At 41.7% G+C, this 13882-nt stretch overlaps 1 protein-coding gene across 1 annotated transcript in view; it reads right to left on the bottom strand.

Moving 5' to 3' along the window:
• The window catches only part of rttn (rotatin), a 37120-nt gene that overhangs the window by 6658 nt on the left and 16580 nt on the right, over window positions 1-13882 (bottom strand). Inside the window, exons 25-44 of the mRNA XM_004546600.3 lie at window positions 13387-13629; window positions 11869-12025; window positions 10154-10320; window positions 9526-9745; window positions 8346-8474; window positions 8089-8199; window positions 7141-7299; window positions 6651-6728; window positions 5709-5907; window positions 5432-5529; window positions 5259-5346; window positions 4735-4936; window positions 4295-4385; window positions 3844-3994; window positions 3465-3602; window positions 2595-2797; window positions 2302-2407; window positions 1975-2072; window positions 1656-1733; window positions 1129-1255 (exon numbers count right to left, since the gene is read on the bottom strand). Of these exons, the coding sequence (XP_004546657.3) occupies window positions 1129-1255; window positions 1656-1733; window positions 1975-2072; window positions 2302-2407; window positions 2595-2797; window positions 3465-3602; window positions 3844-3994; window positions 4295-4385; window positions 4735-4936; window positions 5259-5346; window positions 5432-5529; window positions 5709-5907; window positions 6651-6728; window positions 7141-7299; window positions 8089-8199; window positions 8346-8474; window positions 9526-9745; window positions 10154-10320; window positions 11869-12025; window positions 13387-13629 (2843 nt within the window). The remainder of the gene's footprint in view (window positions 1-1128; window positions 1256-1655; window positions 1734-1974; window positions 2073-2301; window positions 2408-2594; window positions 2798-3464; window positions 3603-3843; window positions 3995-4294; window positions 4386-4734; window positions 4937-5258; window positions 5347-5431; window positions 5530-5708; window positions 5908-6650; window positions 6729-7140; window positions 7300-8088; window positions 8200-8345; window positions 8475-9525; window positions 9746-10153; window positions 10321-11868; window positions 12026-13386; window positions 13630-13882) is intronic.

Here is a 13882-nt window from a genome sequence, read left to right as displayed (position 1 = left end):
ATGCAACATATACTTCAAAAGGAGAGATCCCTACATGTAAGTGGAGAAAAAAAAAAGATTTTCATTTGTTTTACTTTCTGTGTGTCTGAGGGAGCAAGTTTTGGGCTGCTCCAAAAATATCTGTGGAAAATATGTGTGGCACAGATGAAAACAACAATCTGACTCGAACTAGCAGCGTTAACAAAGCTTTGGATGAAGGAGGTAGACTGGAGATGAAAGGTTCAGCAGAAATGTAGCGGTCTCGGGAGACCGAGTGGTAGCCTGAGGGTGTATGGTGTAATACTGAGCCTGGCTGCATGCAGGCTGAACACAACCTGCTGTTCAGTTAACCTTTAGGGAAATACTGTGCCCGACTTCACTGCTTTCTGGTGCTTCACAGCTTGAGCTTATGGGGGGTCTAAAGCGAGGGAGTTTAGATCAGAGCGTGCACACGCACCCACTGAGGAACTGATGCCAATCAAATAGAGATATGCATACGCACGCACGCACAGATGCACACAATTTTAGAAACCTTCATAAGTGTTGCACACAACGCCCCCCCCTCCACACACACACACCACCAATGATGAAACTGATTTCTAAGCCAGTCGCACACGCATGCATGCACACAAACACATCAAAGGTACCACAGGCTGTTTATCAAAGTACATTTTCCCAACCGTTTCCTTCCTATAAATCTTTCAATTTTTCCACTCAAAAAGGTTTTTTTTTCTCTTTTTCTTGCACGTCTTTTTGGTTTCCACATACATGGTTCTTACATTTGCATGATGGAATACTGGTACCTCGAGCAGCACAGAGATGCTCTGTTCCTCCCCACATCATACTCTAAAACTGGCTGCTCTGCATACAGCGAGACAGCTGTGCAGCCTGAACTCTGGATGCCACACTGTGCCTATTGTGAGTGGCAAGCAAGAAGGCACTGGGTCTTATACAGTTGAGATGCAATGCAGCTCTGTGGTTATTAGAGAGAACAATGGGACTCTCAGTGCAAAGTGTGTATGACTCAGTCAGATTGCCAACTACAGACAGAGGCGATGGGCAGGCACGGGCCAGGCACAATGCCTACACAAACACACAAGCATACACACACACACACAGAGGCAAACATAAACACACAAACATGCAGACCTGTTGTGCAGTTGGCCGTGTAAACGCACAGAAGCTCCAGAACCGCCTCCATAGTTGCGTCGTCCAATAGGAGCCAAGGCCAAAGGGCATTGAGCGCCTGTGTTAGGTGAGCATCTGTGGCAACCACCTACAAACGCAAACAGATTTTACACACACGCGCATGATTTATACAACAGCTCCAACAAAGATGACAGTAATCAACTTAAAATGCCTCAATATTTTCCTAAGCGTGCAGGAAACGCACACAAGGCGGAGACTGATGGCAGGGTAAACACTGCAGTGGAGCCTTCATGGCTTTTTAGTCTGAGCTAACCGACAGTGACTGAAAGGCCACTTCGAAAATGAAAACCAGCTAAAAAGCCTCATAAGTAATGACATTATAGGGTGCGAGAAGCTAAACTTGCTGAGATGTTAGCTGAGCCGTGTGCATTTAGGCAAATTTCATTCACAGAACAGCGCCGGTACTCTGGGGTTGCATTAAAAACCAATTAGCAGTGGGGAATTAAAAGGTAGGCACAGAGGCTTACTTTGCATTCATCATTGCAATAAAGAGCACTCCGCAGGATCTCCACAGTCAGCTTGACTTCCTTCAAATAGCCCTCTTCCTGATAATATGGGAAAACAAAAATAATAAAGTCCAATAGGCTTCATTTTCCAAATTTAAAAACACTCTTTACCGCAGTCATTAAAAGCTTATAAGAACAGTAAGCAGACTTTCTGCTGACAAGTACAACCCATATTCATAACATTTACCCAAAAACTCATTCGTGTTCAATTCAGTTTGTTATTCTATCCAAAGGGAAAAGAAATGCTGAGATTGGAAATTTCCAGCCAGTCTGTGCTCACCTTTTTGCGGTGGGAAGCCTTGCTGGGCCGGACTGACTCCAAGTGGAGCTGGGTATGAGTTTGCTTCAGCTGCTCCACACAGGTGTCAATTAAACCAGCTAGAACACAAGACAATCCGAGGTTCACACTCGGTTAAACTATCACCAAGATACCACGTTTCTACTGTTATTCAAGCACTTTTTAACACAATCACAAAAATCGCTCAAAAACAGGTTTGCTTCAAAGATGAACTTTTAGGGACACGGTTTAAAAAGATAGATGAACATAAAGAAACCAGAGTAAATGACAGGTGATAATCTAACTCCAGCCTGACGTTTGGGGGATTACCTTTAACTGCATAGTTTTGAGCTGTGGGGCTGCAGGCTAGCAGTGTCATCAGAGCTCTAGCTGTAAGCTTCTTTAAAGGGTCCTGAGTGGTCCTCTTCTCAAAGCTCTGGCAGCAGAAGTTGAAGCAGGACAGTGATTGCGCCGCACAGTAACACACTTTCAAATTCAAACTTTTTTACATAACATTGACCAAAAGCATGTAACTCGATTTTTTGTTCCAAAATAATTCCTAGTGAACACAAAGCTAGCTAACAACACAGCTGATTACTTTAGAGACCATCAACCCATCATACCTGTAATAAGAGCTCACACAGCTCGCTGGCTGAGGGACTATTCAGGACATCTGAGAGAGATCTGACATACTTTGAGTTAGAGGTTGTGACCTCTTGACTGCGGCTCTTTGTTTCCTCTGTGAAAACTGTACAGAGAAACTGCAGAGCCACCGTGTGAAGGAGAGGCTGCGCAAACCTCTCATTTACGCACACCGATAACGTTCCTGTAGACACACGGGGAAAATGAGAGTAAAAAACTGCAACCCTGTGATAGCTAAATATTTTTTCATGAATGAGGTAGTAGGTGCGAGAAGTAAGCACACTAATTATTTGAATGGCACCAAGATATCGTGAACATGTAAACTCAAAACTACACGCACAAAGGCTCAGCATTATTTCACTGGACTCATCAGACTTCCCTGCTGCGCCATTAATCACACAAGAAGACAAGTAGGGGTAGTATGAGGACAGGATGCAATTATCGTATCGTAGCATCTGTTCAGGAAAGTTAATACAAATAGTAATGATGCAAAAAGCATGTTAAAAAGACAGAATTGATTTTTTTCTGCATCAGATTTAAGGCTGCACAATTACACCTAAAATGCTAATCCTGATTATTTAGTCAGTTACTGCAATCAACATAATTACACCTAATCACGGTTATCAGTCTTTTATGATGTAAGACCGCATTTCATCAAGCAAGAGCTTGTGTCTTAAACCTCAGTGGGCTGTTTAAATCAAATGGAATACATAATTTCACAATAGTATATAATTGTGCAATATGAGAAGTGATCAATATTACAATATAAAATTCTGTAGTCCAAATTGCAGTTATTACATTACTCTACCCCCCTAGTTTTGCTCGCATACTGAGCCGAGCAACCTGCGTACCTGCAAACGCTCGCCAGTGTCTCCCCAGCGCAGCACAGACAGATGGGTGCGCTGCTGAGCCGTCCCTCTTCACCAGAGTAGCCAGGAGCATAAACACGTCTACCCAGCACATACAAACCACGTCCCGGGTACCTGCGTCTGAGGAGGGAAAGGGTGAGTCACAAATTTTCTGACACAAGACAGCCACAAAGAGACACACAGAGTGCACTACAGGGCATGCTGCAAGAAGAGTGGGACCAATGTCCAAAAAGGACTTGATTTTGAAGAACTGTTTAGGTTTTTTGGGGGGGAGGGGGGAGTCACCAATGATGGCATACATACAAATTTTGGAAAACAGTCTAAATCATTGTTTCCTTTAAATATAATATGATTTTCTAACCTAAACCATTAGTATCCAGCATGAGCACAGCCACCAGAGAAGACAACAGCTTCTTCAGGAAGTCCATCTGTCCAATCGGCTCCTCGCTCACTGTGACATATGACTGCAGGAGTTTTGAAAAGCTGGACAGGAACTGAAGTATGGTGACAAACTAGAAAGGAAAAATAATGCAGATATTTATTGAACAGTTAAAATTAAAAAAAAAAAAAAATCATATGATTAAAAACATGTCCAAAACAATGGTATGTTTTGAATATGAGCTTGTTTAGTATTCCACCCACACTGAAATCTGGAGATGCTCTTAGATAACCTCGTGCTGCACTCAAATGCACTGTTTTGCTTTGTTTTTTCAAACCAGCCCACAGTTTTTTGTGGTAAGATATAATAATAATAGAAATGTTAAAAACGTTGGAAAAATTTCTTTAGATGCATCTAACGCAGTAATCCTCACCTGGCGTTTGATGTCCTCTCTCTCTCCTGGAAGGATGTTTGGCGTCTTCAGCTCAGTCAGACACTTTTCAACGGAGCCAAGAGCCACCAGACTGAAGAAGAAAATAAACATGATGGAGAAAGTGTGTGCTTGCAAGGAACCAGCTAGAGGGGGATTAAGGCTACAATTAACGCAAATTCTGTAGTCAAATATGCACACTTTTATTTAAATGGTGAAAAAAAACGGTGCAGGAATGCAAGGTGTAGTTTTTGTATCTGTATTTTATGGTTTTTGTGTTTACAAGGACAAAAACTTTCTGCTTTTGTTTTTTTTACAAGTCTTTCCCTTAAATGATTATTTGCTTAAAAGCGCAAACACTTAAATCAATGCTTGCTTAAGATGATAATACATCAAGGGTGGTTGAGCTGGTGTTCATGTGGACTCAGCATGTGACCTCTTACCTGGCCAGAGCTTGAAGGAGCTGGTTATGTCGGATGGCAGTGAGGGTGAAGTCTGGCAGGATGGCCAGCAGGTTGGTCAGCAGGCCGCAGTGGGCCGTCAGGAGGTCAGGCGTTACCTTGACAACGGGTTCCACGGCCAAGGGCTCGCCCTGTCGGGAGTCCTGCGAGGTAATAGAGTTGCTGGTGTCTGTGTCGCTCTGGCCTGCGAGACACATCAATAGAGGGCTAACAGACACACTTCCTGAAAAAGGGTTCACATATTGTAAATCACGTCTCTGTCTCTGGCTACCAACCACTGACCACATAATCAAAAGCAGTAAACCAAAGAAAAGCTGCACTACTTTCTCAGCTGTGTATTTAGGATGCTCACATAAACACAAAACTTGGTTTAGTTTAAGACAATCAGTAGCCATATTGAGAGCCGCTGTTTCAGAAGGGAAAAAATAAAAGGTTTATGCAGTACTAAGAAGTAAACACACAGTTTTACTGAGGCTGTTATCCACAGACATTTCTCATTTCAGTACCTTGAGCCATCAGTCTGCTGACAGGGGTATCTTGTGTCATACTCAGTGGGGAGGGAGCCTTTGGGGAGTGTGGCCTTGAATCTCTTATCTATAATGGACAACATTAAGATGTGAGGATCCATTTAACTTTAATGCAGCGGTTCATTTATTGGTATGCATATTGCTGCGCTGACCACAGTGCTAGAGGTGGAGAGAGAGCTGGAGGGTCTGCTGGAGTTGACTGTGGGTGCTGGTGGGTTGCGTCCCGAAAGCCACAGAGAATTCTCAGAATCTACACAAGCATATAAACAAAACAACAGATACAGATTACAGCAGTGTTATAAGAAAATGTAGGGGGAAAAAGGGAAGAAAATCAATAATGAAAGTCAGTGTGGATGTGTACTGCTGGAACAAATCCACATTATCAGGCTTGAAGAGAGTAATTAAGGAAAATCAAAAGAATTAGCTTACCCGATGAGGCGCTCTCCTGAAGTCTTGGGCCACAGTGAGAGCCAACACGAGGCTGGATGTAGAAAGTGTACCTGCCACAGTAACAACTGGAGGCAGAGAGACCCACATGCTGGAAATACTGACAGTGATAGAGCAGAGCCTGCAGTGCTGGAAGACCCACCAAAGACACCCCAGACACTTCATCGCGAACACACGGGTGCTGGACGATGAGAGGGCGACAGGAGAATAGATGTTTCAGTATTTAATGCAAACATTATATTTTTATGATGCAATTATGATTCCCATTGAAATTTACAAATTAAAAACAAAGAAATCAAAGAGAGTTGAAGAAAAGGACAAAGTGTAGAGGCTGAGGGCATTCGTTAAGTTGCGCCACTGATGTAAGACATTTCATTCATTTTACAAATGTCACTTCATAGCTACAGGATGACATTTTGTGTCCTAGTTTTATTTTGTTTTTGGATCTTTCTTTTCTTTTCATATAGCCCCTGCACAGCTAGGCAGCAAGTGTAACCGTTTCTGCTTTCTTTTTTTTGCACTTGGCCTGCTTTGTACTTTGCAATGTTGTGCGCATCAGATTTAGTAAACAACAAGCTTTGCTTTTATAAGATAAGAACACACGATACCTTCTTCTTTTTTTTTTTCAATTTCTGACTTACAGCTCCCTTGATGAGTAATGGCATGCTGAATTAGTTTGATGTTTTGACAGATTTAAATGTGATTTTTGGGGGGGTTTAGTGCTGGAAGCCTGCACCCTCAGTACAGCTTCAGTTCTAGCAACACCCCTGAACCCTGCAGGGCTTAACTAGAGAGGAGAGGATGGTTTGGAATGGAAAGGAGGGACAGAGAGGGGATATAAAGAGAGAAAAACCAAATGAGAGAGAAAGTGAAAACAGTTCATGGTCTATAAAAGCTTTTTAACTGGCTGGCAGATCTGCCGACCTGCCAGTGGGAGTCCTTGGCCTCCTCTGCGTTGGCAGGCATAGGCATCACCAGCAAGTTCTGCAGGATAAATGCAGCCTAGACACACAAACAATTTAAAAAAAAAAAAAAAAAAAAAAAAAAAAAAAAAAAAAAAGGACACACACACACACACACACACACACACACACACACACACACACACACACACACACACACACACAGTCAACTTAAACTAAATCAGCAACAGTGCCATCTGCCTTTATTTGGCTGGTAATACATTCAAGTCCAGACTCATTTTCTGACCACTCATTAGGTGAAAATGAAATTTGCTTTCCTTCCACTGAGACATATATACTCTGCAACTCATAGTTTACCTATCACTAATCATCTCTGCATGTTCTATATATTCACCCAAGAGTCCTCAGGTTAAACCATTAGTGATAATAATCAATAACCCAGAATATTTCTGGCTTTAACAGTCAACACAGTTGCAGTTCAAACACTGTACCTCTCTGCGGACCATGCTGCTCTCCTGTTGATCCAAGAGGATGTTGAGCAATGTGCCCCACAGGCCTCCACTTATGTTCTGACAGCTGGCACACAGAGCCTGGCACCCGCTGGGCATCGAGGATAGAGCTGCACCCAAACTCAAACTGGCAAATCTCACCTGACATGAAAGAATAAACCCACGTTTGAAACGAGGAAGAGAGAACACTGAGATGAAGCTTTGTTAAAGAAAAAACAAAACAAAAACATGACATGTTAATGTTATGGTACACATCTAATGCAATAAATGTGAATTTGGTCATGGTGGTTTTTATTTTTACTATAATATCATACTGACATTTAAACTGAAAACATAGTCTTCTTTGTCAAGGGAGCCTCTTAGACTGACTTGTGTGGGAAGTCATTTTTGAGCAGTGCATTTGGTACGACTAGCTGTCATGTACTTCCTTTATGCCTGTGAGCTCTTGTGCAACTGTTACAGGGTTCTTCCCCCGCCCCAGAAGCCAAACATCTAAAGCTTTATTTTAAAAACAGACAGGGTTTACAAAAAATGAAGGTGAAAAATCAAATGTAAACTCAACTCCTTTACTCTCTTACAGCAAATTCATATATTGAAGTATAAACACTAAATAAACATAGCCCAAAAAGTAAGGACATTTGTGTTTGGTTGATTATTTCGTTGTTGTAACAGTGCTACTTGGCAATAAATTACATAGTTGTCCAATAAACAACACCAATTAAGAGTCAGTAACAGAATAAGCTGTTTGGAAAGTTTTTATTGGGCATAACGCTGCTGCTCAAACCACAAATGCATTTTCCGTACCATTTAAAGCGACATAAACACGCCTTCCAACAATATTAGGATTTATTTCCAACAAACAAATAATCAACCGAACACAGTAAACATAGTTTTCGTGTTATGTTTGCATATAAAAGTGGCGCTCATTACCTCTTGATCTCGGTCCACCCATAACGGGATCAACCATGCTAAACCCAGCTGAGAGGAACTGGCTTCCTCGGCAGCTGCTTCATTCCCCAAAGACCACTGTGGAATCATGTCCTAGTGCAGGAAAAAAAAAAAACACTTCGGTTTTACTCCAACGTCTTTTAATAATTTGCAGAAAAGTGTTCACTAACTATAAACACAGTAGGATCTCAATTCTAGAGCATGTTTTCTGCTGTATACTGCAGTATGTTGACACTTGCCTTGTCCTTGTTTTCAGACATCATCTCATGAGACAAGTGAAGCAAGCAGATGACTGCATTCTTGGTAACACCTTTCCCCATGAACGACAAGGAGTTGCCACCCCACTCAACGTAAAATGAGGATATCACCTGGGTAGATAACAGAATATATTGGAAATATTATATCCTTATGTGCCAATTAAGATTATGACACTATCTATCTATCTAAAAAGACATAGATACAGTGCAGAGGTCGTTCATATTTGGTATGTAGTTGTTATCCAATGCTACACCTACTTTCAGTGTGAACACCAAAGGCACAGTCAGTTGAGCAAACAGAGTAGTTGCTTCTGTGTTAATGCAAACTGTATGCTTGTCATGCAGCCCAATGCATCCAAATGAAAATTAAATACAGCTGAGACTAATTATTTTTGCTTTGGTGTGCCATCAGGATGTGTGGTTGCACATATGAGCAGATGAAGAGAGAGAGGAGCCCAAGGCTTGCTGAGATTTGGGCCTCTACTTTGCCAGGAGGAGGTGGGGGAGGAGTCAACGAGGTGATCTATAGCAGGTGAGAGGCGGGCGAAAAGGTTAAAAAGCCGACGATGAAAGAGGACGATATCGGAATCTGAGAGACCGAAGCTGCCATTACAAATCCTAACTGCAAAAGCAAATTAACCTTCAGTCTCCATTAAATGTTAATTTATGTCAATAAAAGCTGCCCCCCAAATAACAAACAAAAGGCTGTTCCCGTGTGAACAGAGCTGTCTGTTCCTTGGGGGTCTTCATTTCAAAGCAAAACTAAATGTGGACACCTCTGTGCTCTGGACTGCTGTGCAAGCTGGTCTACACTGAGTTACGCTATTGTTTTATGGACCGTTGAACAGCTGAACAGATGGAATAGGCAAGGTTGATTAATCTCATCAGCATCTTCACAGTGTGGCGTGTCTAATCAATGAATGTTTTTTACCTTTTGTTATTCATGTCCCGTAACCACATTTTTGCTTAATTTTAATTAATTCCACAGAAAGTACTCTGTTTGCCTTTTTCTTCATTTCTGTAGGCATTCTCGTATCTGATGAGAGGGGAAAAGCTTCGGCACTTGCCAATGCAGCGCACGAGCATATGCGCACACACTGTGCAGACAAAGAACTTGACACTCATGCCACATGCAAATACAAACTGATGGACAAACACATACCTCTAATAACCCACTGAGATACTTGGAGCAAAGGGAGCTGGGCTCCAGGTCAGGGCAGTGGGAGCTCCAGCCAGGCTGGGCAGTCACGCTGATCATGCCCTGCAGTGTCCTCTCCAGGCTGGGAAGGCCATAAAAACGCGGTGCATCAGACACCCGCAGGCTCTGAAGCAAACGGACGGCCAGCTGGCTCTTGAAGGGGCCGGCTAATGCCAAACATAGCCTGGACAGACAGGAAAGGAGAGAACGAGAAAGACAGAAGCGAGCAAATCAGACAGAAAAAGGCAAAAAAGGCAGAAAAAGAGCGATAAAGACTGAATTATTTATACCTAGCACTACAAAAAGGTATTTTGTGTAAAATATGGCTGAATGTTTTGGTAAGGCAAAAAATGCCTCAGCTGTAGTGGAGAAAAAGTATTTGATATGTTAGAAGCAGATAAATCTCAATGATACGCATCACGTTATAATGTAAAAAGGAAAAAAAACATCTAACCTGTCCAATGTAATTACAAAGTTGTGTTTTACTTAAAAGTTCAAATTATTTAATCTAAAAAAAAAAAAAAAAAAGAACCACTGGCTGTCATATGTGACTTCACCAAAGGAAGCCACAAGTGTGTCTGTGAAAACCTACCTGTCAGTGGTGTGTGATAGGCAGCGGAGTAAGGTTTTAAAGAAGTGGGTGAGCTCTCTCTGCAGTCTTTGGCTCACATGGTTCTTCACTTCTTGATGCTCCCCTGTGCTCTGAGTTGAGGTCTGGTTCTCCACACCAAGCAGCAAATTCAGCAGAGACACAGCATCCTGGAAGATACGGATACTGTTGAATTGTACGTAATTATTTTAAATTCACCCCCATAATTTGTGCATTCCTAGCTAGTAGTGTTGAGTGTATTTACTTTAGTTATAGAGGTTTTAAACTGAAGGGAGAAAAGAAAAACTGACTTATGGAGTATTATGGAGAGAAGGGCGAGAAGTGTATGCAAGCAACCACCTCCTTCTCTCCCTAAAAAACCTGCCTCTGCAATGCCAAACAGCAGAATTTCATACTGAGCAGTGCACACAGAGTGGGTAGTTAATCCAAGTCTATGAAGTGACAGATGTTCCTGAAACAGCTCAGTAATTACAGAAAAAGTCAGAGCAGCACTGCTCACCCCTGCCAGGCATTCAGTGTGAGTCTTCGTTAGCTGCCAGGGGAGGAATTATTGTTTACACACACATTAATGAGAAAGCCAAGGTGAAACTGATTAAATCCTAAAAGCAGCACTGAAAAAGTGAGATGATTTTTCTGTTAAGGTATAAAAAAATTAAAAAAAACTATGAATGTGACTTTGTTTTAAGGAAATAAGGAAATAATCTCTGCCACAGGCCTGAGGTAGAAAGCTACGAAACCATTTTCAGTTATGAAAAAGTAATATGGTTGTGCGACGGTGTGTGTGTTTGTGTGTGAGTGATTTATCCATGCTTTGATTGCATATTTATAGCTTTCTGCTTCTAACCAGATTACCAGCTAATGGAAACACATACACACATATTTTAATGGTACTAACAAGGTGAGCTATGGTGTGACACATAAATAAGATGAGTAAGGTATGTATGGATAAGATGGCCACTAGTTTAATGGGAAACTAGAGTGCTCAATGAATCCATAACTAAAATAATGTGTACACGCTGTGCCAAAAAACTAGGAACTAACTAAAGTAAAATGGCTGGACATTAGTAAGATAAGATAAGATACCTTTATTAGTCCCACAAGGGGAAATTTCATGTTAAGGCTGCCGACATACTGCACGCAATGGCGGTGCCATCTTACCCTCCGACCATACATACATTACACAAAAACATCACATGGGGAAGACAGGTCAGAGAGGTATAACAATGGCAAATGCACCACATGAGGAAAGATAAGGAGAAAAAAAAAAAACTCCCCCCAGACTGAGCTCCACTCTTAATACACCAGAGAAACACACAACAAGCTCAGGGATGGGTAAAGGATGAGAGACAGCCAATGTAGACAGTACATCCGGGCCTGCAGCCTATGCGCTGGTCTCCTTGATCCACCGTCAGCATCGGAAGGGAATAAGTGTCGAAGGCGTTTGGAGGAGGAGGGGGGGGGAGTGTACATCAGCATGTGCATATATGTCTGTATGTGTACGTGTGTGCGTGTCCAGAGTTCAGCTGAGACAGTGTCCTTCGCCCTGCCAGGCTAAGTAAACAGTAATCACTACAAACTCTGTAGCTGTCTGTGTTTGAACCATGCTAAACAGCATAGCTCCTGTTAAATGAAATGAAACTATAATGATTTTTTTTTTTAAAGTGAGGTTTTTCTTTCACACATGTCATGATGTGTACCTGGTTGAGAAGTAGCTCCAGTATCCAGCGCAGGTCCTCGTCCTCTGAGTCGGCCGCAAATTCAGTGTGAATCTGCGTGAAGTAGGCATTCAAAAATGCAATGATGCCCACCAGCAACCTTTCATCCTCAACACAGGCTGGGCGCACCTGGAGAAACCTGCAGGGAGGAAGAGGAGGAGAAAGAGACAACATTAGAAGAAAAACCATGGTTGAGAAGGATAATAACATTGATTGAATAACACTGATCAGATCAGAGAAATAACTGACATATGTGAGTTTGTGTTTATGGAGACTTATTCCAAAATGTCTTCATTGTTACTGAAGTATTACATTTCATTCATCACTTTTTAGTACCTTGTTGCGTCCTCCTTTTGTCTTCAGACCTACTTTAATTCTCCTTCTTCGTGGCACAAATTTATCAAGGTGCTGGAACCATTCCTCAGAGATTTCGGTCCATACTGACATGCTACCATTACACAGCTACTGCAGATTTGTTGGCCTCACCAGCAATGACCCTCAGGTAGGCTGTGGTGTTTAAATTATGCTCAGCTGGTACTAAGTGATCCATAGTGTGCCAAGAAAAAAAGATATGCTTTACACTATTACACCACCAGCAACATGAACACTTCAGCCATATCTCTGTGACTAAATGCACTGGATTACCATCATGTGATTGGCTGATTAGATATTTGCGTTCATAAGCAGATGAACACGTGTACCTAATAAAGTGTCAGATGAGTGTCTATGTCTCACTCAGTTTTGCTAAATACCCATTTCCAAAAAAACTGAGAACCTGTGTAAATATAAATAAACACAATGCTTCCAGCTTATTCAGATCCTAAATTAAGGGAGAATAGTTCAAAAAACATTTATACAATGTTGAAAAAATACATGTTTATTTTGAATTGGATGTCACCCACTCATTCGGCTAAGCTTATATCTGTGTTGCATCACCATTTCTTTCAACAACACTCTGTAGGTGTTTAGGAATTGAGGACACCAGTTGCTGTAGTTCTGAGAGCACAATGTTTTTCCATTTTTGCATTCTTAGGATTTGAGCAGACCAACATTTCAGGGCTTTCTTTGTCATATTTTCGGTTTCATAATGTGCCAAATGTGTTGAATGGATGACAAGTCTGAGCTGCAGGCAAGTCAAATTAGCACTCTTACTACAGAGTCATGCTGTTATAATGCATTCACAAATGTCACTTGGCATTGTTTTGCTGAAATAAGCAAGTTGAAAAAGACATTGTCTGAATGGAAGCGTACGCTGCTCGCAGACCTGAATATATTGTTCAGGTCTGTGCTCAGTTTTTGCCTGTGCTACAACATAAAGTGCATTTTTTAAAAGTATAAACATTTCACATCTCATTTTCCATATTTGACATATTGCCTATACCGAATTTTAATCCTTGAATTCTATCTTTATTTACATTTTACACACAGGATTACATTTACTGGTTATGGTAACAGTGTGAGAAAAGTTCATAAATCCTTGATTATAATTATCTAGTGTACCTGGTCACTGCAGCCTGCCAGCTGAGGGAGTGAAGGGTCTCCCTGCATCTGTAGGTGGGAATGTGTGGGAATGCCAGCCTGTCAATCAACAGGTAGATGCTGAGCCTGGAGAGAGCAGAGGCCACAGAACTGTGCCCTGATGCGGTGACGATGGCCTGGATACAATCCTGCAGCGCAGTGGGAAGGTGCACTGCCTTCAGCCACAAAACTTGTGTTTCTGACAGCTTTAAGTCGGGATGGAATCTAAGGGGAATACAATGTTAATGGTTTAAAAATGTATATATTCCAAATTAAAGCGCATGACTACTGATGAGCTGGCAAGTTTATTGCTTAAGCAGCAGCCTCAGAATCACTAATGACTGCATTAACAGTCATATTTGATCACCAGTCTAGTGGGATGAGACATTTATGATTCATCAGAAGTTTTGAGAATTTCTTACAACTGATTAAAGCAGAGGTAGCCATGTTTTTTTCGAGTGTGGTAACAAAAAAACAA

Source organism: Maylandia zebra, linkage group LG9 (assembly GCF_041146795.1).
Source record: "Maylandia zebra isolate NMK-2024a linkage group LG9, Mzebra_GT3a, whole genome shotgun sequence".
Lineage (NCBI taxonomy): Eukaryota > Metazoa > Chordata > Actinopteri > Cichliformes > Cichlidae > Maylandia > Maylandia zebra.
Note: the sequence above shows the minus strand (reverse complement) of the source record. Positions and strands in the feature narration are given on the sequence as shown.